Source organism: Hetaerina americana, unplaced genomic scaffold, assembly GCF_022747635.1.
Source record: "Hetaerina americana unplaced genomic scaffold, ioHetAmer1.1.p SCAF_2, whole genome shotgun sequence".
Taxonomy (NCBI): domain Eukaryota; kingdom Metazoa; phylum Arthropoda; class Insecta; order Odonata; family Calopterygidae; genus Hetaerina; species Hetaerina americana.
In genome coordinates this window covers 96367814-96393032 of record NW_027286763.1, presented here as the reverse complement: position 1 = coordinate 96393032, position 25219 = coordinate 96367814, and the positions used below count along the sequence as shown (strand labels likewise).

Below are 25219 nucleotides of genomic sequence, written 5' to 3'. Positions count from 1 at the left end.
AGCCAATTATTTGTTTCGTTGGTCGTTGTTTAAGCATTTTGGAAGCGCTCACTTGCTGAGGTAGTTGTTTCTGCTGAGTAAAACGATTAAACCTAGTAATAGTAGTAGTTTTAGGGTAGGGTTCGTAGTTTAACGGCCCATCCGACGGACGTCGTACTAACTCAAAGTGTTCTCCACGAAGCACCTCAAGTAGGAATCGGGATACCACTGAAAAGTATTTGTCTCCAGGGTTAGAATCCGGGCCCTCTCGGTGGGAAACCTGTACGTTAGCCACCGCACCATCTCGATCCCCTGATTTAACCTGCATTCCTAACGGTAAATCTGATGAAATGCTCTTGTTAACCGTGAACTAACATATTTTTATGGTCTATCCAACCCACGCGTGCCATAAGACGTACTCGAGTACCACGGGAGTTGCCGGTGTGCATTTGCCCTCTCTCTTCCTCGCCGGCGTGGGAGCATGGGTGCCCCTTGAGATTTGGATGCGCACAACCGTTGTTCATTTTTTCACTTTATGAAAATGATTAAAGACCGTCACGGTTTCGTTGTGGAGGGGCGTGATAAGGAGAGAGAGTCAGCCCGTGACGGGTTTTGAACCGTCGACATCACGGCGCAGGAAGGCAGGCAGCCGGCAAGAACCACTTACTCTCGAGTTCTCTTTGCACCTGCTGTCCCGTCTCCCTCTTCCCCTCCCCGCCCAGCCCCGAGAAGAAGCCTTCCAGACCAACTCCTCCTTCTCTCCCCCCTTCCCGTCTCTTCCTCCCTCTCTCTCCCCACGCCCTCAAAGTTCCCGCGAATCGCTTTTCTTGCCCCCACCTATTGAAGCGTTTCCTTGACAATTTGCTGAAGTTTCGTCAAGTCATGTCCCGTTCAGCTAGTGTACTGTCACCCTCACCCTTCCCCGTGGGAGTGGATGGAAAACGGAGGGCATGCATGTATCCTTCGGATTGTTCTTTAGTGTTACGCAATATTCGTTTTGTAACTACGCCTTAAGTATTAAACTGTCGCTGCTGAGTGTAGTATAGCGGCAGAGTCAAAGAAAGATAAAGCAGCGGATGTATCCTACTTCTCTTGTCGATGGCCGCATTGAAGAGTTCGCATCGAGCTTAGTGAAGAGCTTTCTTCGTCGTTAATTATCGCGGCTTTTGTCGCTAAAACATTTGTAAGTTATTCAGGAAAATATTTCCCGTTTCCGAGTCTTGAGTAAATTTTTTTCGAAAAATTTTCACCGCGGCCCCTCGTGGCATTTGTTCGCAGCTTTGGGTGTGAGGTGGAAAAAACACGCGTCAGGTAAAAAGTTAAATAGCACGATTTTGAGTTACAAGTTCGTGCATAATGTGGGAAATTTTTGTTAATCTTTATTGTGCCTGTCAAGTTTAAACATCAACTTTTGCGACAACCGTCAAGCTTTCTCAGAAATTTTGGTTGGTTGTTGGTAGACAGCATAATGTGATGATGATTTTTGGTATATCTGATGATGTCTTCTGCGATTAGACTGGTGCAAACTCGAGCATTATTTTTTATAAAAATGCAAAGTTTTGTGATAGTTAAATTTTATTTGATTTGATAGCTCCATTATAAACATGTACCTGCCCGCGTTAAGACTATTTATAATTTGAATACCACATGTACTATATTTTGGTAGTACCAGTAAATTTTGAAGTTAGATATTAAAAGGAATCTTGGCATATTGAGTCAAGTGCTGCTTTTCGTATAATGAGTACAGAAGTTTCAATTTACACTTCAGTGTCTGGTTTTGTTTGCTGTTATCATATATCTTTGTTTAATTCTTAGGCATATATTTTGTGTATATAATGCGTATAATACGTAGAGCATCTATGTTTAATGGTGATGAATATTAGCCTGGTCGTATTACTTATAACGCTTTCTGGCAATCCTTTTCGTGTCCATTTGTTTTCCCCTAATTTCGAATGCTCAATAGATTACGTTCTAATCCAAAGCCTCCAAAAACTGTGTAATGTTGAACATTGGGAAAAATTAAACGAATATATCTTCATTAAAAGTTCGTTGTAAATCCCCTCGTAAATTATGCAATAAAAATTCTCGCTTGATATTGAAATTGAAAACAATAGTTATGCGTAATTTTCTCTTGTTAATTAAATGTCATCCGAAGACTGATAATCTTGATCATTACAGTAATGAGAATTTTCAAACTACCTACGACCGTCTACTGTGTGTATTTGCATGTTTTTAATTCAGTTTATGAGTTGCAATCGGACCTTTGAAGCTTGATTAAAATGGCTAAGAATTATTTTGTCATTATGTCATTGGTGGCCGTGTTAATTTTTGTTTGGAATTCTCAATTTGATGCCTTGGCGCAGTACTGTATTGAGCCGTGACATCCTTTGGATACAATTCATTATCAGCAAGACTGTATCTTGATCGCTTGTCATTCACGTGCGTGCTTGTGTGAATAAACGCCGCCTGGAGCCTTCGTAGCTGAAACCCTTTGAATAAACAAGTAATGAACTAGTGTAGGAGTTAACGTGTACGTGTGACGTCAAACCCACACAGTCGAATTGAACGCCAACGTATTTTCTGTTGCGATCGTCAGCGGGGGCGGACGTTCGCTTGGTCGGGCGCCTAAGCGCTTTGGCGAAGGTGGAAGGAGTGGGTGGGGGATGCGCCCACTTCCAGGAAATAAGATATCTCCCCGGCAGTTAGGGTGAAGGTGGGGAGTTCAGAATTTGTTTTCTGGTTTTTTTTCGCCCAAAATCCTCTCTCGTTCTGCAATTCAGCTATCCATTTTTTCTCGGTACTCTTCCTCAGGAAGGATGGATACTCAAGTTCTTAAACGCTTTCGTTTTTTGTTTACAGTCCCGAGTGATGTCCTTTAAAACATTGATCGTTTTTCATCAAGGAATAGAAGTTTTTTTTGTTTTTCCTCTCTTGTGGGTCATATGATATTCGTTAAAAATAGGCATCAAAGAGGAAGCCCACACTTTCGCTTGTTTGTTTTGGGGACTTGAATGCTGACGCCCGGAAGGAATTAATCGTCTCCGACACGATAAAGGAACACCGAAAACAAACCCCTCCCACTCTTGCTATTGTACCTGATTAATTTTGTATCGGGGCGTCCTTCGCTGCCTTGCGAGTGACTTCTGCTCGCGATTTGTTGAGGAAATATTTACACTCGTGTTTTTAGATCGCGTGCTTCACTTTTACTAATTTCCAAAGACCGAAATGTATTTACCCCGGCCGACACAAATCATCGGTGAGAGAGTTATATTTTTTGCCTACAGATATTTTTCTTCGTTTGAGTTTGATCTCTCCTATATGATTACCCTTGACGTTCACCAAAGACCATTGTTGAGCATATTTTTTTTATTTCATTCCCTTGGTTTTCATACTTCAAATTTTAATTATTCCGATAATTTGTAATTTAACTTGGGGCTGTTAACGGTTAGTGCTCGATATTTATTACCGAGAATTAATTAATGTTCTGCTTCTAGCAAATGCAATTGTAAAAATGTTCAAAATAAATGTTATATTGCATTCATTCAAGGACCAATTGCAACACTGTAGTTTACCATATTCCATTCTTATTTGCTGCCCTAAAAATCTTTAAGCAGGCGATTTTTGTCCCGAGCAGGCTTATTTTATTCTTTTTTTCTTAATTCACCGTATAATTATTTTCTAAACCGATTTATGTTCCGAGGCTGAGCGACTACGGAGTTAAATACAGTTTTTCTCGAAGTTGCGGAATCCCTCTACTACTCGTTGATGGCGGCATTTAAAACGTCGCTTTCGTACTGGCAATGCAGTAATCTGAACTACGCATCAAGAGCCCTTGCGGTTTTGTGCATATAAACACCTTCAAAGGAGCGAATTTCAAAATAAACGTGGGCAAAATAACCGTAATCTAAACGAATGAAGTTGAATAACGTCTAAGAAAAAAAATGACGTCCCGCATGTTTGCAGAGGTTAGTTGTTGATTAGCTGTGCACAGCTAAGGGGAAACCCAGGAATAGATATTTTTGTGAACCTTGTCATTTTCCCTATCTGGTCCGCATGCACCGAAGTAGATTTGCCGATGCTCGTGAGGCGATGTTAGAATCTTAACGAAGTGAGTGATTGTGAAGTGAAGTTGAAGGTGATCAATGGTCACGTCGAATGAAGCAGAGGGTGCGATTCCCCGAATTTTTCTTAGAATAGCGTGACAATGACTAATTGAGGATGAAAACTTATGCAGGACTATAAATCTTGAATTTTCCTTTCCTCGCACGCTGGGGATTGCACTCGAGCAACCGCTCAGAGTTGCAACATTTAACATTAAATGTTTCTTGATGTGATTCGGCCAAATTTTTTTGGCTCAGTTTCTTTTAAGAGCTAAATTTTTTTAAAATCACTTCAGCATAACGATTCTTTTATTGCGATCAATCGCCTTTACTGTATTTGTGATTCCACCCGCAACTTTATTTCCCGTTTCACTTTAAAATCACTTTATTTGACAAAAATGTGCCTCTTTCCCAATCGTTAGTGGTATAAATGAAAAATATATTCGTGGTTCATCTAAAGATCACTCCTGAATTCCTGCGTGCAAGGACGTTTGTGTGACGAAAAGCGGATTACTCTTCGATGATCCTCAGGATGCCGAGCACAGATGCCTTGCTTTCACTTCACAGATTTTTTAAATTCATGATGTTAGACGTGCCAGGATGCAGATGAGGAAGTGGCGAATCGAAAAAATAAGTTGATTAGTTCATTCAATTTTAATCGAATGGAAGCGAGTTTAAAAAAATGACGTTTCCATATCCGGAAGCTGTTATTAGCTAAGGAAATAAAAACAACTTTGGTCTCGGCTCATAGCGCGCGCGGAAGGAGTGACTGAAAGAAGATTAAATATTGTTGAGCACCCCCCCCCCCCCACCACCCATCCCCCAGTACCTTCTCCTCCATCTGGTTACCCACCGGTCACCATTTTCGCCCGTCGTCATTGAGCCATTTCATGCTTGCTGTAATGTGTCTGCGAGTAACTCCTCTACCCCCTACTTCTTTACTCCTCACAGGGCTCTCCTCCCCTCAACTCCTTGATCTCACCACAGGCCTCACATTTAATGAGAGGGCATAAGGGGCAAACTTCGTATGACAAACATGTCCCTGTGTCTGTCTCCCTCAAGCTGTCCTGCTCACGTTCTCTATCTCTTTATTTTTTGAGAAAAGAGGATTTACCTCCGTATTGAAATCATTTTTTCAGTGGATTCAAGTTTGATGCCTGGTCAATTACCTCAAGTCCAATTTATGTTTACCCATTGGTCAACGAATTGAAAATATGTGGAAGAGGGTCTCCGAACCAACAGATGTAGAGACACTTTTTCCGCTACTTTAACAGTCCCCTTAAATCTTAGGATTTAATTATAGATTAAAAATATTGGAGCAGATGGAAAAATATCAGATACCCAGTCAGTTATTTGTGCGCTAACTCAAATCTGGTGATTGAAAAGGGACATGGACTTTTGGAAATACAGATAGAGCCAATATTTTTTTAAGGTTTAATTTTAGCTCAAAGACTTTTTTTTCTGTAGATGTAACGCGACTGCAGCGTTTAAATGACTGTCGCCCCTAAACCAATTTCTCAAGCTTTACTTTCACCTTTCTTTGATAGGTACTATCCCTATTAGAATATCGAGACATTTCCTTTTTAAGTTACCTGATTCGTTTTTTATAGTCATGATAATCTGGAAAGAACTACTAGATCAATTCCAAGTCCAGATTCTGAATCATTAGAGAAAAGAAATAATGCAAAATCGAAGTCAATTTTCAGTCAATGGGGGTGAGGTCACGTCCGATGTGCAGTCATTCGTAGCACGACTTCTCTTTTCCGATCAGACTGTGAATGCGAAATTAGAGAAGAGAGGCTGAAACAAATTGACCTGAGGATCTCCTTTTTCCGTTAGCAATGCGAGACATTATCGGCCGTAAGTTCTCCAAATCTAACGCAACATCTTTTTCGTTTCCCTTTGATTACCGTTGGTATTTTTCTATTCCACCCCTCGCTAGCTTCCGCTCTTGGTTAAGTGGCTGGCAGGGCTCACACGTGGAAGTGTATATCATCCGGAGACTAGGGGGAGGGCATAGAGGGGAAAGGTGGTGGAATGGTGATGACCCGAGTCACTTCTACATCCACGCCAAATTTATGTTCGCTTTGAATTTATTTTACTGCAGGAAACTTTTTCTTCCTCTTCCATATCCTCTTCCAACTCCCCCCATGGCCGGCGTTAAACTCCAATCCTCTTCTAGGGGGCCTGAGAAGCTTTATATCGATTTCGAATTGCGATGATCATTAAATGAGTATCGTATTGTGAGGCACAGCCAACGAAGAGCGACGTAGCTCACATGCCATTGTTAGTTAGAAAATTGCGGCCAAAACGTAACATATTGACCGACCTTGCTATCAAAGAAATGTCACGGGGATTTAAATTCTGGTGATCAAGTATGTGGTGAAATGAGTATGTTCAATGCTGTCCACTTTCTTTTCTCGATATTGAGCTTCTACACCTTAGCGATATTCAATTTGCATCGCTTTTCGATGCTAGATTCGGAAATTCGTACGGCGTCCAAACCTCCTCCCTGCATGGTCCCCCTGGTTACTCCCCCATTTTTTTGGTATTTCTTTTCTATTTATTTATTTTTTTTTGTCTCACACTGGGATAGGATGGGGGACTGTAGGTGGAAGGGGAAAGGGGGAGAAAACGTTCCCCTTGTTCGAAGAAGTCGTGCGGGGGCGGTTCGTGGGGGTGTAGTGGGTTTTTCCGCGATGGTGGTGGCTGCCAGTGCCGAGAGAGAGAGAGGTTGTGTGCGGGGGCGAAAAAGCCGGCCTGGCGGCAACTGACTGGGGAGGCGGCGGGAAAGGAGGTGGTAGGCGTTGGGGGCAAAAGGAGGGAGGGGACGGGGAGGTGGTCGGGTTAGGGGGAAAGAGAGAGAGGAGGAGAGAAAGAAACAGAGAGACGGGGCACGGTCACTGAAGAGGGAGCGGGGGAGGGAGGAGAATGATGAGAGAAGGGGTTGGTAGCGTCAGGAGGTTTCAGAGGAACGGTTGGGGGCGGGGAAGGTGGGGTTAGGGTGGTTATAGTGGGGTGGTTGTGGAGGAGGAGGAGGAGGGGGCGGTGTCGACGACTCCAGACCGCCAAACCACGCCCTCCAGTCCTTATCCCTCGCCCCCATCGTATCCGAATGACACGCGGGCCAGTAGATCGATGATGCAGCCAACGGCGGGAAGGGGCTAGCGGCAGTCGTGGATAGGGTGGGAGGGAAGAAGGACAGGGATTTAGGGTGGAGGAAGAAGGAGGGAGGAGGTAAGGAGTGGAGTCGGTAGGAGGCAGGGCGGGAGAGTAAGCAGAGGCAAGTCTGCTCTTAGTCTTTGAGGAGGAGGAGGAGGAACAGGGGCGTCGTGTTGGGGGGGGGGCGTGGAGGATGTTGGGCGGTCGTGAGGAGGGGAGAAATGGCGCTTTTTGGACAGTGTGTGTAACTGCATTCGTCGCTGCGACCTCTCTCGCTCATCCTCCTCCCCCATTTCATCCCCTATACCGTTATTTTATGAGGCTTCCGAAATCGTTCCTCTACCACCATAACTATTTTATACTTCCACGGGTGGAGACTGAGGGGTGTGGATCTGAGGATAAAAAAGTGGGAACGAAGGAGTTGTTTGTGGGGGGGGGGGGGGTCGGGGACAGTGGAGAAGTGGTGGCGAGGGGGTCGGGAGGGTACAGAGATGGAATCTGTTTTTTTGCGGGGGAAAGGGGGATCCGAGGGTATGGTGGGGGTGTGGATTGCGAGTGAAGGGTTGGTTGGTAAGGCGGGAGACGAACCGACGAGGAGGGAGGCTGGATACGGGGCCGGAGGGGGAGCACAGGGTTGAGGAGAGTGGAGGAATGTCTTTATCTCGCTGGAAATGTTTCAACACTGCTCGCTCGGCGGTATTAAAGGAAAAAATGATGAAAAAGTGGTGTGTGTGGGAGTGGGAGGGGGGACCTTTTTTCGGTGGGAGGGGTGATGGGGTTGGTTAAGGGTGGTGGGTCCTTTTTGTCGGAAAGGAGTGTGGGAGTGTGGTGTCGAGGAAGGAGTGTTGGGGATGGGAAGATTTTTACGGTCAGGGTGTGGTGAGACTTTAGTGCGGGAAGGGTGATAACGAGGGTTAAACTTATGTAAAAATGCATGTAGTGGTAAATAGGTGCTTGAATTCCGAAAGAGTTTTGTTGTTAAGTGTCAATAATCCCTCACTATAACAACTGTTTCCTCACAGTGCGTCAGTAAGTCAGGTGACGAATTGTGACGGTTATATTCTATGAATGAGCAATCTATAGAAATCTAGGGAAATTTTGTATTTTGAGCGAACAAAGGTGTAAGAAAAATTCTATGGACACACGGAATATTCAGTTTTTATTACGTTTAAAAATATGGGTGAGTTCGTGTTTTTCTGTGGATAAGTGGAGCTTTTTTTGTGAAAACGTTTTTAAGTCCTTAATTGCTTAGTCGTTAAACCGATTGAAAATGATAATCGTTTCTTTTGTCTTGTAAAACATACGGTATTCACGCATTTTTTTCGTTTCTCTAAAATATGTTGATTTCTTACCAAGGATATCGTAAGTATATGTGTACCGACATATGAAATTTCTTATATTTTTCAGTTCCTCGCTTGATATCCCCTGTCGCATTAGGAAAGTGGCTAAAATGCGGTGTTGTCGTATGGCTTGGTCTGATCTTGCTTGCTCCCTCCCCATTTTATTTCATCATATTTTGCCTATTGTCTTTTCTTCTCTGTTTTTCCGGTTTTCGTTCTGTCGACGTGAATGCTAAGTGGTTTTTGTTTATGTTTTCGCTCGAAACGGAACCAAAATCCAAAGGGATTTTTCCCAAAATTTCGGAACCATAACAAGAGCCTTAAGTTATTCCTTGGTCATATAGTCATGCCTCCATCGCCTTTTCTTTTTTTACGGGAAATGAGACCGTATGAAATAGTTATTGCTCTCGATTGACTTCGCTAGCCGTTTTCTGTTTCGACAAACACCATCTTTGATCGTTACGTTTCAATTAACGTTCTCTCTCGTGTTATGGTGAAAAACTGGCTCTCTCGATTCATGAGTAGCTTGTAAGTGCTTTATCGGTTTTCGAGTGTGTGTATAGTTTTTTTAATTCAGAGTCCGGCTCTTTGAGGGAGGAACGTTTTGAGTAGCTTAGGTGATTTGGCGGTTTCTAAAGCAATAGCAGCAGCCTTCCGTTAAGGCGTCTTATTTTTTTTTTATCCCTCCCCTAGCCAATTGCACAGGTGAATGGGTTTCAGTTTGCGGCTGAAATGACCCAGCCGGAACCGCTGTTGTGGCTTTTTTGTCGATGTTTTGTCGCGTGATACAAAATGAAAGGGAGGTCTTCCTTTAATGTTTTGTAACTTTTTAGAACGGCGCGTGTCCTTAATTTTTTTGTCTTATTTCTTTTGTTCCTCTTTTCGTAAACTGTGAAAGAGTCAACATGTTTAGATCAAACTAAACGGTTTTTAATGTTATTTTCAGGCATTGGTGTAATAACCTTTTAAAGTGCATCCTGTTTTTTTTTTCTCTCACGGCCGTGGTGATTTAATCACCGAGGTTCATTTGACTGCTCAAAAACTCCTTGGGAGGTTGTTTCTTAGTTATTGAGCCGGGTTTTAACTCATGGGGAGGAAAATTCTACCAGCTTAAAATATTTGTGTAGGAAAATTTACATTACATTCTCTGTGTTTATTATTTCTCATAAAGTTTCATTTCTCCGTCTTGCTTTTCCTTAGCATAAATCCTATTTATTCATATTTCATTTAATAATGAAAGTTCATTTTTCGTTCGAATCGTTAGCTTGAGCTCTAGTTGTGTTTTAGTGTCTGACTTTCCGCCAGACACAGCAGCGCTTGTGCTAAGTATAATCTGCTGGTGATGTATGCGTGGTTGATTTAAAAAAATCAGAAGGATATAGGGGAAAAATGTTCATTTATGCCGTTTCGTTAGTTTCTTTTTAGATGACAGGGCTTCAAACTCTTCTACATATTCAATTAATATAGGACTTACTTCCGATAAACGGAGTGCATTGCAAGTTAAATAAGTTAGGCTTATGTTCGGTACTTATGACTTTTGTCGCAAGCAGATACTATCAAAATACCGAGGAACTGTCTTAAATTATCATCCATTAGTTCAAATATTATCCCGGTCTACCAGTCTCTGTTGTAGCTTATAGAGCCGTTGTATAATTTCTTCGCATACGTGTTTTAATCTTCTGAGTGTTCTTTCGGCCATCGATATTGTCATTCGACCTACGTTTGTATTGAAATCCTAGGTGCCCTGGAATTCTAAGAATTGGACTGCATTTTCCTTCATACACCTTTGAGGCATTTCTCCGAATCTGCTTTACTTCATGGAATCCGGCGTGCGCAAGAAGTAAAAACGGTCGAAATCGATATTCTGGCGTAAGAACCCCTCTTGTTACTTCCTGTTCGTGACTACATCTTAGTTTCATGAAATGGTAACATTTGTACATTCGCCACCTTAGAAGATAACGATTTAAATACGTAACTCGGGTCCGCTCTTCCTTGGACTTGGATATAATATTTCTTAAATCAAGTACAGGTGCAAATGCCAACCAAGGACTATTCAGGATGAATTAAAACCAACCCTGGAGAAGTCCCACACTTTCTGATTATGTGAATTATTATTGTAATCGCGTTTGAGAGCTATTAATCTAATCGAGCGATAGTATATAATATACGAGGGTCATCCGGAAAGTAGTACCCGTTCGTGCCGCATGAAGTGCTGACGACGCGAGTAGCCGCTGGACGAGGTCAGATAGCTTCAGTGGCTTGTCTGCCTTCTCTGAGCCAAGTTGCGTGACGCTAGCATTGCCTGTGTTGTTTCTGTGATTGTTTACAATGTTTAAAAAAATTGAGAACGCCGCCAGTTGTGAAGTGAGGGCAGTGATTAAAATCCTCAATGCAAGAAACGTTCGCCCATGTGATATTCATCGCCAATTAAAGGAGGTGTATGGAGACAATGTAATGGACGAGCCGTCTGTTCGGCGGTGGTGTCGCAACTTCAACATGGGGAGGGGGAACACACACGACGATGAGCGTTCGGGGAGACCGTCTGTCATTACAGACCAACTGGTGAGCTCAGTTGACGAATTCGTGAGGAACGATCGGCGCGTCACAATTGATGACATCTGTGAGCATTTTCCCAATGTTTCTCGAACAATTGTTCATGAAATTGTTAAACACCATCTGCATTATGCAAAAATTTGTGCAAGATGGGTCCCTCGCGTATCTCAATGAGCTGGCGGCGAAGGACTATGCAGCAGGAATACAGAAACTTGTCACACGTTATGACAAATGCCTTAATTTGCTTGGAGATTATGTTGAGAAGTAGTTTAAAGTATCCTCTTTCAAATAAAATTTTTTATGTTTGTTAATATTTACTTCTGTGTCTTTATTTCACGAACGGGTACTACTTTCCGGATGACCCTCGTAAATGTGTCTTCGTTTTCCAAGGCATAGAAAGCCGTTTAACTCCATGTTGTGAAAGCGGGTAATGGTGATGAATATGGAATATCCCCTCTCAACGTTGACAATCAAGACCCACGTTAAAGCCATGGTGATTGTAATGACCCACCGATAATCATAATGTTGGTATAATCAATGAAAAACAATCGCTCCTCGTTTTATGCTTTGTGTTGTTTTTATTTATCTCACAACGATAGAACAAACGTTTTACTGGCTGAATAAAGCATTGATTTAAAATACAAATTTCGAAGTACTTTGAGCGGTACGACGATGCTGCTTACCTTGTAAATAGTATTCTCTCTCCTGCCCGATTAATTGGCGAGGAGAAAGATCATAAGCCGTACTGCCATGAATAAGCAGTTATCTGGAGGTGTTCCGTATTTAATTTTACCAAACGCGGCAAATATGCAGGAGAGGCTTGTGAAGTTCGCTACCGTGCTTCGCAACGCTCGACCCCCCTAATTTATACGTTCTCTTTATTCGTTGTATGGAAAAATTATTGAATCACGAATTCATTTCGGAATATCTGAGGAAATACTTGTTTGAGGTCTCTTTAACGAATTTAGACCATACGAGTATTTTACTCATATTTCCCGCTGTTGTCTGTACATGTGTTTGGATGTGTGCATGCCATTCTGAGTTTGTGAACAAGTTGACTCAAAAACCAGTAACGCAAAGAACGCGAAGTATAATACATAAGGTCAGTATCGGAACAAGGAAAATTTAGATGGTGGTTATAATTTTCTCACCGATAGCGAATTTTTAAAGAAAGGTCATTTCAGTATCTAATAGATCTCTGTTCGTGGTCTCCCGATTGTTTTGGTTGAACAAAGTTACACTGGCTCCTGTTCAGCAAAAGTATTTTTATCCGTTCAAATTTTCATGGAGTGTTTTATTCTCCTTTTGAGTTTCAAAGCAAGTAATATTTAGGGAGAGCAATGTCGTAAAAAGTAAAATATTTATTTCCAATTAATATTAGATGGCGGGATGAGATATTGATAGACTCGTTGGTCGTATTCCATGGCATGAATACGATTTGTGTAGCAGGAGAAGGGAAACATTAATAACGGTGACCTTAAGCAATTGCACATAATGTTCACGGCATTCGGTTGTCTGGTGTCAATTTTTCTAAATATTTATTCTCAAATTGGGAATATCACAAGCTTTGGGTAGGTAATGTTCTGGTGGCGTCAGATTTATTGTAATTATCTCCGTACCCTCCCCCGTCCCCGTAATTGTGGCCTAAAGATGCAGTCCGGGTGGTACGGTGGGGAAGAAAGGGTGACTTAGTATATGACCTCCACCATCTCCCCCATCCTCTTACCCCTTCTCCACTCACACTCTCCCTCAGCCTTGAGCACCTCGACTTTCCTCCATCGCCATCCTCAGATCCACCGCTCGCCCCTCACTCTCCACCTCACGGCTCTCAACAATGGAGAGGCCAAGCACTCTCTATATCTCTCTCTTTCTCACCTTCGGCCCCACTTTGTGCCTTCTCTCTCTCCCTCCTCCTCTCCACGAGGAGCCCGTGTGTGTGTGTGTGTGTTTGTGTTTTGGCGTTCCAGGGGATCCTCGAAGAGCGGATGGGGGGTAGGGCAAGAGAGGCAAGGGAAGGGGGAGAGAAGGTGGGCGAAAAGTGGGGAGTTTTTTCGGTGCTGTGCTTAGGATATAGCGTGAGTGGGATAAAAGGATGGGGTGAGCGGGTGGGACGTTCGGTCACCCTCTCCTCCATTTCGCTCCCCACCTCGTGCCCATCCCCGCCGTATGCGTTCGAAGGGGAAAGGGGCGTTGTTATATATTGTTTATAGCTGGATCGGAACCGCTAAGTTCATAAGCGCCTGCGATATTGGATGGTGATGGCAGGGGAGGGGAGTGTAGCCCGAATTAGTCTACTCTTTTAACAAAATACGTCCAAGGGACACTGTAGCCTGGAAGGGGGTTGGGGACGGGGATTTGTGAAGTCAGGATACCAAGGGGGTGTAGAAAATCGGGGGAGAGGGTTTGAGCGGTGGATGGAGGGAGTCCGGAAGGTGCTTAAAAATATTAGGATACAATTTGGTCTGGCGTAAGTATTTGGAAAAGAAGGGGCATCCGAGATAGGTTTTTAATTCTAAAAGTTATATGGGAACCCTAGGAATATTCGCATCCAACGATTACTTGGGAGAAAGATTACTAAAAATCCCAAGGATGCTGAATAATGGAGTAAACCCTGAGTTAGGTATCAATGGGAACTGCCGATTTTGTCGCCCTAGCCGATGGAACTGTCTGCCATTAATTTTGCTTTACCGAAGTGATGTCGATGGCTGTGTTAATTAGCATGAAAACATCGTATTAAAAGCATGATAAAAAGTTTCTGGCTTGGTAATAGCTAGGCTAGTTTAGTGAAATTAGTGTTTGCCACAAGAAGAGCATTGCATTGCATGACCCATTAATATAATGAGCAATTACTAGTATGTGATGAATTAAATGCTCCAATTTAAAATTTTAATACTGTCTTTTAAGAATGATACGGTAGAGTTCTAGTTTGAATTTATTTTTTCATCATTAGGCTCCTTGTTTTGTGGAATAAACATTTAGCTCATTTGATACACGTGGTGTTGATTTTAATTGCGGCGCATATCAGCTTCAAAGTATTTTCCTGGGAGCTTAATTAAGGCGTGTTAAGTATCGATGTTTACAAAATCTATGGATAATTACCGACCGGAAGGACATAGGAGATTTTATTTGAAATGGGATCCCCGTCGTCGATTTTAATTTTAATTAAGGTTTTTCTTTCGTCCCCGTCTTGTTGTGCTCCCCTTTTCTGTGAGTGAGTGATGGGGGAAGGATGGATGGAAAAAATGGCGGCGTAAAAATAACTTGAAGGTTTATTTTTCGAAATGAAAACTCGAGGTGGAAGGAATGGTGGTGTGGGTGTATTATGAAGGGGGAGTATGGCTGGGGTTAGGAGGGGGGGGGGTGGGGCGGATGGAGGAAGGATGGGGTTTGGTCGGGTGGGCTTAGCGGGGTGGAGTGGTTGAGGAGAGGGTGTTGAGGACGTAATGGGCGAGTTAAGGGAATTCGCTCCATTCAAGAGGTCTCCCGATTTATCCAGGATACGCCACCGCCACTGCGTGACAGCCCTCTCCCGGGCGCTTGCTTTTCGACCCGTTGAGGTGGGAGATTCAGGTGAATGGATGAATGAGTTGAAATGCTATTGCGATCGTTAAAAGCGAGTCTGGTGGGGGGTCGCGCGGGAGGTGGAGAAAGAGGAGGTACGCCTCCCACCCACCAACCCTCTCCTCATTTTATTTGATCCATCTCTATCGCTTAATCGGACAATTTAAGTGAAGCGACGTCGCAAGGAGTTATTTCTGGATTTGTTCCTTCCAATACTAAATGTATATCCTCTGTTCTCCCTCATCCAAGATTTTTGTTAGTCTTTTTAAGTACCTAGCGCAAAATGGAACGCGTTCTTCCAATCCGAACTTCCTGTGACTTTTCTTTTATCCGGAGATCCGATCTTTCTTGATAAAATTTAGATTAATTTTCTTAAAACTAAGTTGTTAAAAATAAATAATTTCGTTTTTCTTTCCTGGCTGCTCGTTACCCTTAATTGATTTTTTCAGCGCAATGATTGGCTGCGTTAAAACTTACTTATCTTCGCTAATTAGTTCTCATTTTGTCTCTATACTCGGTCATTATTGTGATTCCCAATAAGTGCAAGGTAATGTATGGATGGATATAATTACTATTATTCTTCCACGTGATTAATTCCCAACCTCTCCTTAATCCTCTGTGAATTGCTTTAGAAAATGCGTTCTTTTTATCTACGCTAATGAGTCCACGTTTGAATTCAAAAGTCCTATTCAATTCCATTTTCAGCTTAGCTTCGATGCACACTTTTTTTACTATTTCTAATGTGATGTTTTTGGTAAGCCATGTTAGGATACCTAATTATTTTCTCTTGTAAAGCATGGCGTCGATCATTAAACAAGGCTTAAGTCTTAGCATTCCTCTAACTAATTAGAATAAATAGAAGCTTTTATAAAAATAATAATTATGTACCAGTTTGTTTTCGATTGGGATAAAATGTTCCATTAACAAATTTCATGGCTTAAAAGCTTAACTTGACCAATATCTTTTCATTTTAAGTTTATATTTTTCGATTAAGTCATTTCTTTGCCCTTTGAAATATTAGACCTCCCAAGAAAAACTACGAAAATACGTGACTTGAAGAAAGCGTTCAGCTGTTGTTAAAATATTTCAAAGCTTGAAATATGCAAGCATATTTTTTCCTGTCTGCCAAAAACATACGTGCCAATTCTTTACGTAGGAAATGTTTTGAACTTCGGATATTCATTGTTATTTCAATAAAAGAGATATCTTTAGAGAGAATATAACAACGGGAGCAATTGAGTGAGAATAGCCAAACTTTTTCAGCTTTATGGAGGTTTCGTCGATAGCTGAGCCATTGTATAGAAAAAAATGTTTATTTTTACACTTACATTTATGTCTGTACCTCCCGACGACTGAATTCGTATTCCGTGTAGAAAATACACCGTTGTAAGAGAGAAAGATAGAGAGCGTTAGATCTTTCGTACAAGTCAGCTAGTAGTTGGGGATCATCTGCAGGGCCATCATACTCCGTTTCGTGATGCTGTGGATTCCCACAAACTCGAATTCCCCCAGTGAAGATAATTTAGTCTGCCAGAAGTTGGGCGCAGTGGTAAAATGGATCTCGTAAAACTACAGTGGAACCCAGATAAGAGCCTATTCTACAACTTTGCACGTTGCAGCAGAGCCGAGGGTAGCATGTTGGAATTAATACGAATTTCCGCGAAGTATTTTTTCTTGATTCTCAAGGTTACTGTTTTTCCTATACTTCTACGTAAGGGTACCCCTGAGAATATGACCTAAGAGTGTAGACGTATTTGAATGCCAGTTCGTCAATTTCACGTACCATTCTTATCTGTGTCATTCTGGTGGTTAAGTGTATTCGCTCTGTAAGAAGTGAGTGCGTTATTCTCTAGAAGTTTGTATTCCCTTTGGGTGTAAAACTTCGTATTCCTGTTCTCAGAAGTTGTATTATGGCGCCAGAAATGGATTTATAATAATTTGTTACCGTAAAACATGAAGGTTATCCAAAGCTGGAGATTCAATGCGTGGCAGAAAAAATCAGACGCAGCCGCTCTTGTCTGCCAGTTTCCAAACGCGTTAAATTTTCTTGCGAGTGGACATTCAGGTAATGTAATTTTCTTATCAGGCTTTTTTCTCACCTTATGAACTTCCGAGGTCATGGTTGTTTCGTGTGTATCCTTGTTTTTTGGACCCTCCCTGTCTTACATTCATGATCTCTTATTGACAGTAATCGATAACTTTCCAGTGGATATCGTCCACTCACCCCCTTATTCTTCCCAAAAACGTGATTTTATTGACGAAAAGTTCTAACGTCTTCCATTTCTTCTCCTATCGTTTCAGCCGGCGGCGGCGAGTCCGGAGCCCGGCAACGCCATGCCCCGCTCTATGGGCGCCTCGTGCCGGAGGAGCAGCTGGCGGCGATGGCCACGTCGGGCAGCGTGGTCGGCGGCGTCGGGGCGCTCGGGGTGGCGGGAGTTGCGGGGGGGATCGGCGCCGGTGGAGCCGGGGCCGGCTCGGGGGGAACACCCTCCGACATCCAGGCGATGCAGGCCCGAATACCCTTGCGCTTCAGAGACCCGGCGTCCGCGCCTCTTCGGAAGCTCAGCGTCGACCTCATCAAGACGTACAAGCACATCAACGAGGTGAGTCGGACCGCCGATTCCTGTTTTACATTGCCGTTAGCGGTTTTCGCTAATCTTCCGTGTGTAAACGGGAGACCGATCCTGATAACGAGATCGCTGAATGTGCTGCAGCTTCGTTAGCATCACCTGCCGCAGGCGCAATGGAACCCTCCGGTCGAGTATTGTTGATGAAGTTTTGTGTTTTGGTTGGTCTACTTCACGAACGGTGTTTTATTGTCGCTTAAGCGACGTAGATGTTTATCCCAGCTGTGACAGCTGGACAGTAGTAACAGAGTTCTGTTTCTCAATTGCAGGCTGTTATCCCGGTCTCATAGTTTTCAATCCTTGGCAATAGGATTAGCTTACTCTGAGAGTATATATTAATTATTTAAATCAAAGTAATTATGCTAGTGGAAGATGCACGGAGGCTTTGTTCAGTGGAAATACAAAAAAATCAGACTGATTTTTATTTAGTAAATACTCCAAACCATAACTCAGCTCATTCATAAAGTATCGTACTTTATTTAACTAAACTCAGGCGGCTCGTTTGTGCGAGTCTTAATTGTTACGAAATTATGTCCTTTCATCCAAAATAGGTGTAAATAAAGGTTACTGGATGGTCTAATTATATCATGGCACTTAATTATTATATTCGGTATAGTCATCACCGAAGTGCTTAAAATTTAATTTGATAAAATTCAATATGATAAAATATTCGGTGATCAAGAAAAAAATCAATTGGAAAACACATTAATGCAAGGTTAATACGAATTTTACTCTTAGCAATAAATTGTACCTTTTCCCATACAGTCCAAGCTGAGTAGATTTTACCGTACCTACCTATTCAGAGGTCACTGCTTTATTATCTACTAGAGGTGCTTACCGTCTGTAATGGAGAAAGTTGCAATTTGTAAGGGGACATTTATAAATTATGGAAACAAACTTAACTATTGAAACTATAAAAGGAATTAGTGACCACGGGGCAGTAAATGCTAAGTTTACGTTATATGAGGTAAGAAATAGAAGGCTAAAAGAAAAATTTATTTGTTCAAAGAAGGGGACTCAAATGGCCTAAAATGCGTGCTACAGAGTCAATTTGTAAATTTTAAGAAAGATAGTAATTGCCGAAATACTGAGGATACGTGGAATCACATCCTCGAGATCACACGCTCAGCAGTCAACAAGTTCATTCACAGTAAATTCATTAATGATAACACGGAACCTCCATGGTACAACGTGCATGTTAGAAAAGCATTGCGACGTCAAAGGCATTGACTCCGTAGTTACTAGTAAGATACGTTTGTTTGAGGACGATGCATTGGTTCCCAGTGATATCCGTAATCCTGGACACTGCAGCAATTAGAATTAAACTTTAAAAAAGTGCCTTGTGATGAATTTGAGGGAAAAGAAAAATTCCCTCACTCACGACCTCCTCTAGGTGAAATACATACGGAAAATATGTGGATAAGCTAACAAAAAATAAGCATGTATTGGAAGAGTACTCGGTAACTGTGATGAAAATGTCAAAGAGAAATGTTATCTTCCGGCTGGTTAGATTTCATTAAGAATGTGCTGCTAGTTAATGGGATCCTTGCAATGTTTGATTAATGCCGAAAGGGATCGCGTGCAGCATAGAGGAGCTTGATTTGTAAAAGGTTGTTATGACAAACTAGGTAGCGTATTCAAAACAAATCACTTACGGAGCTAAGGTTAAATCACAGATTAAATCTCTTGCATGTATTGGAAGGATGTCTCTTTAGCAATGATGTTGAATTTGTATTATTACTCCCACCGTACTACGGTAGGAGAGATCATGTGAATACAATTAGAGAGATTAAGTGTAGAACAGAAATATGTCATTTTTTCACGAACGATAAGGGATCAGAATAGCATTGTCCAACCGCGGTAGGGGTAAGAATATAGATTGAAAATTAACCTGGTGTGTATTCACACCCTGCCACACACCCTAGCGGTTGCTTGCTGGGTACTAAAATATAAAAAAAAGTGTGGCTCTCTTATTCTTCCAATGTCTTTAGTTGGCACTAAGACGGAGAATTGTAATGCGTAAATGTTTTATGTTGTCGCCGGCGACGGCGGCGTGGAGATTTATTTAGTGGCGTTGTCGAATCTTTTTATTTCCAGTTGACGATGTGGTCAGATGTTTCCCCGAGTCCAGCTCTCTCCGGGATTGGACAACATTTCTACACTAAGTGCATAGGCGCGAGCGCTGAGGCCTTGTAAAACATCTCCATCCAATGACTGTGTCGTGAATTCTTTCTTCCACTCTATAAAGCCTAAAAATAACTGCGTAGATGACGGAGAATAGGAAGTATGGGGGTGAGGGACTAGAATAAGGAGGGGGCGGAGTGGATTTTTAAGGGTTTTCTCATTTTGGCTTCCATTTCCTGGAAAGTTGGCTGAGCGTGGAGTAATTTCTGAGAGTTGATGCGTTTCTTCTTTAGCTTATTAGTCATTTTTATTTCACCGCAGAAGGGAGAGGTACATAAAATTTGAAGACGCCTCAGTAGCCAGTAATTTAAGCATTTTTACTTTTTTGTCCTCGAGTGGGGTAAATGAAGCAGTTATTTTTTTGAGCTCGCTTCGAAAGACGGCAAAAGACAGCATGAATTTTTTTCAGGGGATTCCGAAAATGGAAGGATTATCTTTGCCGATTCCTTAAAATTTGTGTAGTTCGTCCCAGTTTCTCTGAAATCATCTTTAAAACGTACGTCGTGTATTTCCTTGATCTAGTCAATAAAATCCATCCGCGGAGAATAATGTTAGAAAAGCTTTCAGCTGTCTTACGTCTTCCTCTAATGCACGTCCATTAAATGGACATCATAACGCCTCCTGTTTGTTTTTTAAGCTCTCGAAAGCATCATCGCTCACTCATGCGATAAGCTCAATATCAATGAGAAGTGCTCAAACGATGTTCATATTTGTGTAATTAACTATTTGGCATCCCTCTCCGCGATCTCGTATGTCTGTCCCTGTACTTAGGTGCTTCCCTCTCGTCTAGTAAAACAATGTACAAGTATTAATGATTAAGTAATGAGAGTTAAACGTGATTTCTTATTAAATTGATTTTCGCAATTACAAAAAAAATGAATTAGCCGAACTGCGCAAGAGACAGTGGAAAGCAATAATGGTTGCTGGCCTCAATGCTGACTTTATTTGCGCCATGTATATGAAAGATTTTCGCTATCGGCTCTAGAACAGTGAACTCAAATAAAAATAATTATTCCGTTGCCCTGTATTCGACAAATGCACTTATTTCTAATGATATCTGGCAAAATGTTTAGATCTAGGAGTCGAACCAATAGTCTTGGGGTAAAATAATTCGAAGGTGATTCCTTAATTGTTTGCTTTGTTAAGAATTACATGGCACGTGCATCGGACTGGTATTTTAGGAATTTTATTTTCAAGCATCAAGACTTAGAAACAAACGTCTCTCAAACTGTTTGTACGTCAGTACATATAGTATATCATCGATTGCAGTCAAATGTTTGTTGGTGTAGGCAAAGCCTTGCTACAGGAATTTGAAGCTCATTTTTTTTCAAAACCGGCGGTTGAGATTAGCTCTAGTTCTGTTCGGAAAACTTACTATTGAACTTCTGGAAGCTCACCAAAACGCTGAATCCACTGGGCCCCCATTTAGTTAGAAGCATTAATTCATATTAATTGGCTAAGGGGGAACTGGTGTGCACTTAAATAGATGCACGACCAGCAGTGGAATTTGACAAATGGGTTGTCTTGCGTTTTGATCGCCATTGCCTCACGGGAGTTGCCAGAATCGTCGCCCCTCTCGGGAGTCTCGTCTCTAAATTGTTTCACCATAATGCACCACGAATACGTAAAAGCGTTGTTGGATATTAGAGCAGCATCATCACTGAGTAAATTGTGAGTGATTTCATCCTGCTTTCCTTCCAAGGGCCTGGAGTAAATTGCCATCATACTTCGTTCTCCGCCTAATATTGCCTGCTATTCTTGAATGTCTGAGAGGAGTCTGGGCGATTTAAATTACGATGAGGATGTTGGAAATCTTTCTCGAATTTCCCCAAGCGACTGACACCGCACGAGTGATCGCCTGCTTGGCAGCAACAGTGCGTACCGGTAGTTCGTTTCTTCTTTCGATATGTTGCCTATCGATTTTTGTTATATTTGTTAAATATTTTCAATATGTTGTAATTCATCTGAGATTTGTAAAATGGAGTTTTTGATTTGCGTATTATTCCGGTTGACTTGCAGTTGTATTTTGTTCGCTGTAGTCAATTAAGTGCTCATAGATAAACGAATGATCTTAATCCTGCTACAAGAGTGACTTCTTTGCTGCCTTCAGTAACTATGAAGTAATCGGGTGTACGGTCTAATATTCATCTGTTTGCACTCGGGAAGATTCATGTCGAGTTACATGCTATTTAGAACCTATTAAAAGCCGTAGCAGTCAAAACGTTGGCCCTTCCCTTCGGAGAAATTTAATCTCATCTTAATGCCTGGTCTTTGTGGACTCAAGAGGGTTCCGGCGGTTTTAATGCGGATGTCGTGGTGAAAGGTCGCATTTTCTTCCTAGTCACGAGCTGCCTGTCTCTAGCGTTCTGTATATCGTCGATTGCACTGGACAGCTCATCCGGTCTTGGGTGAGCAATGGGGGTGGTCCAGAATAGAATCATCTGCAGGCTGGCGCCCCAGAGCTGCAGCCTGTTGCTCGACCTTCAGCCGCGTGATTGATCTGCGCTCAAAGAGGGGGAGGGATGGCGGGGGTGAGGTGGGGACGGGGGGAAGGGTGAACCACCCACTATCCCCTTTCCGCATCCGATCCCCCTTGTGATCCCCTCTCCCCTTTTGCATCGTATGAGTTGGATCTTAACTTGCTCCTTATATTAATCCCCCCGTTCTACATGTCTTTTCCCCTCCCCCATCTCTATCTAACAATGAGGAAGACTGATTCTTTTATTTTCGTGGCGCACGGTAAGGATAAGGAGAGGATTCCTCGCGTCAGCCTTTTCGCATCAGTCTATGTTTCATACGCTTTTTATCTGTAATGGCATTGCTTCTGAGGTCAAAAGAGAGATTTGGTTGAGCAAAGATTATTGTTATGGCATCGCTTACGTCCTATCGTGGTTATTTGTTAGTCACCAGTTATCGCTGCTGAAATGTTCTGTCGGTTATGTTATATTATGAGGGACAGGGAATGCAGTTGCGAAAGTTCCAAGAAACTGCGGGAGATGCCGTAACAGTAACCTTTAACGGAGTCATCCGCTAATATGCATTTCAATACAACAATTTCAGTGTACTAATCATTCGCCTAGACCGGGATCCGGGTTCCAATCCCGGTCAAAGCGAATGATTTTTACACTTTGAAATTGTTGCGTTGTGAAAGTTGTTAGAATAGTCCCTTCAGAGTTAAATTTTGGGTCGGTCTTAAGTGCTCTTCCAATGGTAATACCGGTTTAAGGGTTTTAGGTCAGAGCATGGTTACAGTGAAATCACACTGTACGCTCCAATTAGCCCAAGCTCGCCAAAGAACATCCTTGCCTGAGTTGGTATGGAAACTCGTGACCTTCAGTGTGGCGTCGAACTTGCTATGCGCTAGACTAACGAGCTGAGGCGTATACTCTCGTGCATAAATCATTTTAACTATGGGAAAGACGAAGTGGCTCCGTCAGATATCAGTGCGCTGTAAATAATTCACACCGTTGTTGTATGCTATTGTGATTATTAATTCTAATTGATGCCCTAAATTGGAAAACTGTTATAGGTGGAACATATATTTGTAGGTTAAAAAGCTCCTAATTGTGTCGTTTTTGTATTCTGAGAAGGTAAAAGAAGCGTGTGACAACATAGTGTGCAATGTGGCACTCTAAAATATGGAAGACGATGAATGGACCATTTTAAATGCTGGCAAGAAGAGTAGGGCGAACCATTGAGTGGAAGTTGAATAGTCCGCTTGGGGAAGGAAGTGGACATTCCCAGAGGAGAACCAAGGGACAAATACTTACTACCAGCAAAACTAGGACTAGGGAAAGAAGGGTGTGAGAGGGAATAGCTGTCACAATGTTGAATGGGGGTGCGCCGTCGGCCAATCGTCGAATTGAAGCGGTAATGAATGAAATACCTCTTAAGGGAAATCTGTCGTGCTGCCGCAACAAAATGTGTGGCTGTTGATAGTGTGTGCATTTACGTTATAGTCATGAATTTGCGTGCATTCTGTCATCAAGAGTAATAGCCGGAGACTTTAATGGCAGTTGATGTTGTTCCGTGATGGAAATTTAAGCTTTTTCTCGAAGAAACTGGAGCTTATTTCAAGTGCCATAAACGTTACTGGCGCCTCTTTAGGTTGCACCCCTCCCCCCCACTCCCGCCACACAATGCAGGCGAGCGACCACTCAGACTCTCGTACTTAAGTAATGACGAAGGGACCGCATTGACCAGTCCTCACTTTACTCAGTCCTTGCGACATACCAGCTCCCTCGTCTCACGAATCCCTAGTGCTCTTCTTGCTTAGTTCTATCTTCAAAATGTTTCGTGTCGTATCGATTATCTCTTCACGGATAAATAAACACACTTACTTACATACAAGTAATGTATGTATTCGTTATGTTCACGAGATGACCACAATGCTTCATCATTGGCATTGTCAAAATGCGTTTTCGGCATCTTTCCATCCTATCTGGAAATTTCATTATCATCCATTCTCCACGTCTTGATTCCTTACTTTCAAAGCTTTTCCACTGTTTAGATTTTTTAAATTCATTTAGATTGATATACGTTAAAAAGGAAAATTTTGATTGCAAAACCTCCGATACAAAACAAAGTACATCTGAATAGCTATGATTTTGACTTTGAATTAACATCATAAGCGTATTAAGACTCCATAATTTTTAATCTTAATGTTGAAAAATTAGGGGATGGCTAAGATGGTTTCCCTCAAACTACTGGATTGAAAATTCCCCATCTAAAATAAGAGATGACCACGCTTTCAATCAAAGTAAAGGTTGTCGTTTTCGACAGAATCTGGCATGATACTCCGTCCGCCTAATTGCGTAGAAAACAAGAACGAATGCTAAAATATACGAGGAAAAATCGCATACGTCGCTCTTGAAATCACAGCGAGGGAGATCTACGCACGCGATTGTGTCCAGTGTGCGAGAAAATGCAATGCTTGTCGTTGAAAATGCAATGCTTGTTGTTGAAAATGCAATGATTGAGCGAAAATTTCGGTTCATGGGATGATAATTTTCGTGACTACCGATTAATTTTTCGGCAGTCTAGGTTAGGTTGCTGACCCCGGTGGCGGCGGGGTAACGTCCTCGTCTGCCATTCCAAGGGTCGCGGGTTCGATTCCCGCCTGGGTGAGTTTTCCTCCACCTAGGGCTTGGGTGTTTGTAAATGTGATCATTGTTATCGTTGTTAATAGTTCGATGTAAAGGCCAGAATGCGCTGTTTTCGGACTTATACTGAATAAAAATAAATAAATAAATAAATAAATTAAACTGCATTTACCTTCCACCGAAACCGCTGCCAATTACTTGTTTAGCCATTTAAATTACATTGCAATCTCTAGATATGTAATATAATGCTGTCAATTATATTGTTATCTCTGGTATAGCTTTGGGCCGTCAGTCGTATTTCTCTTTAGGCCTCGATAGCGACTTTTATGAAGAAGGAGTGAACATTTAGAGTATTGTCTTCTAAGGGGTATCTTTCATTCCGAATATTAGGTGAATGCAAAACCTAAATGCTTCCCTGCTCGCTGCTCTCTTGATTGTTCTTTCTGTTTATTTGCTCTACGTATGTATTTTCTTTCCGTGTTCCAGTTTCTGATGTCCCCAACAAATTCATTTTATCTCAAGGTTTGTTCAATTAATATGGTTCTTCTTTTCCATATAGAGCTTCATAATCTTGCACATGCTTTTCCTCTTTTTTACATCTGCATACTTCA

At 42.1% G+C, this 25219-nt stretch overlaps 1 protein-coding gene across 2 annotated transcripts in view; it reads left to right on the top strand.

The window, feature by feature from the left end:
* mnb (minibrain) overlaps positions 1 to 25219 on the top strand; it is a 212174-nt gene that overhangs the window by 111636 nt on the left and 75319 nt on the right. Inside the window, exons 2-3 of one of the 2 annotated variants that reach the window (XM_071585811.1) lie at positions 16997 to 17101; positions 17159 to 17298. In XM_071585811.1, the coding sequence (XP_071441912.1) occupies positions 16997 to 17101; positions 17159 to 17298 (245 nt within the window). Of the gene's footprint in view, positions 1 to 16996; positions 17102 to 17158; positions 17299 to 25219 lie in introns of those variants that run through there. The other variant, XM_071585810.1, reaches the window with a different exon arrangement.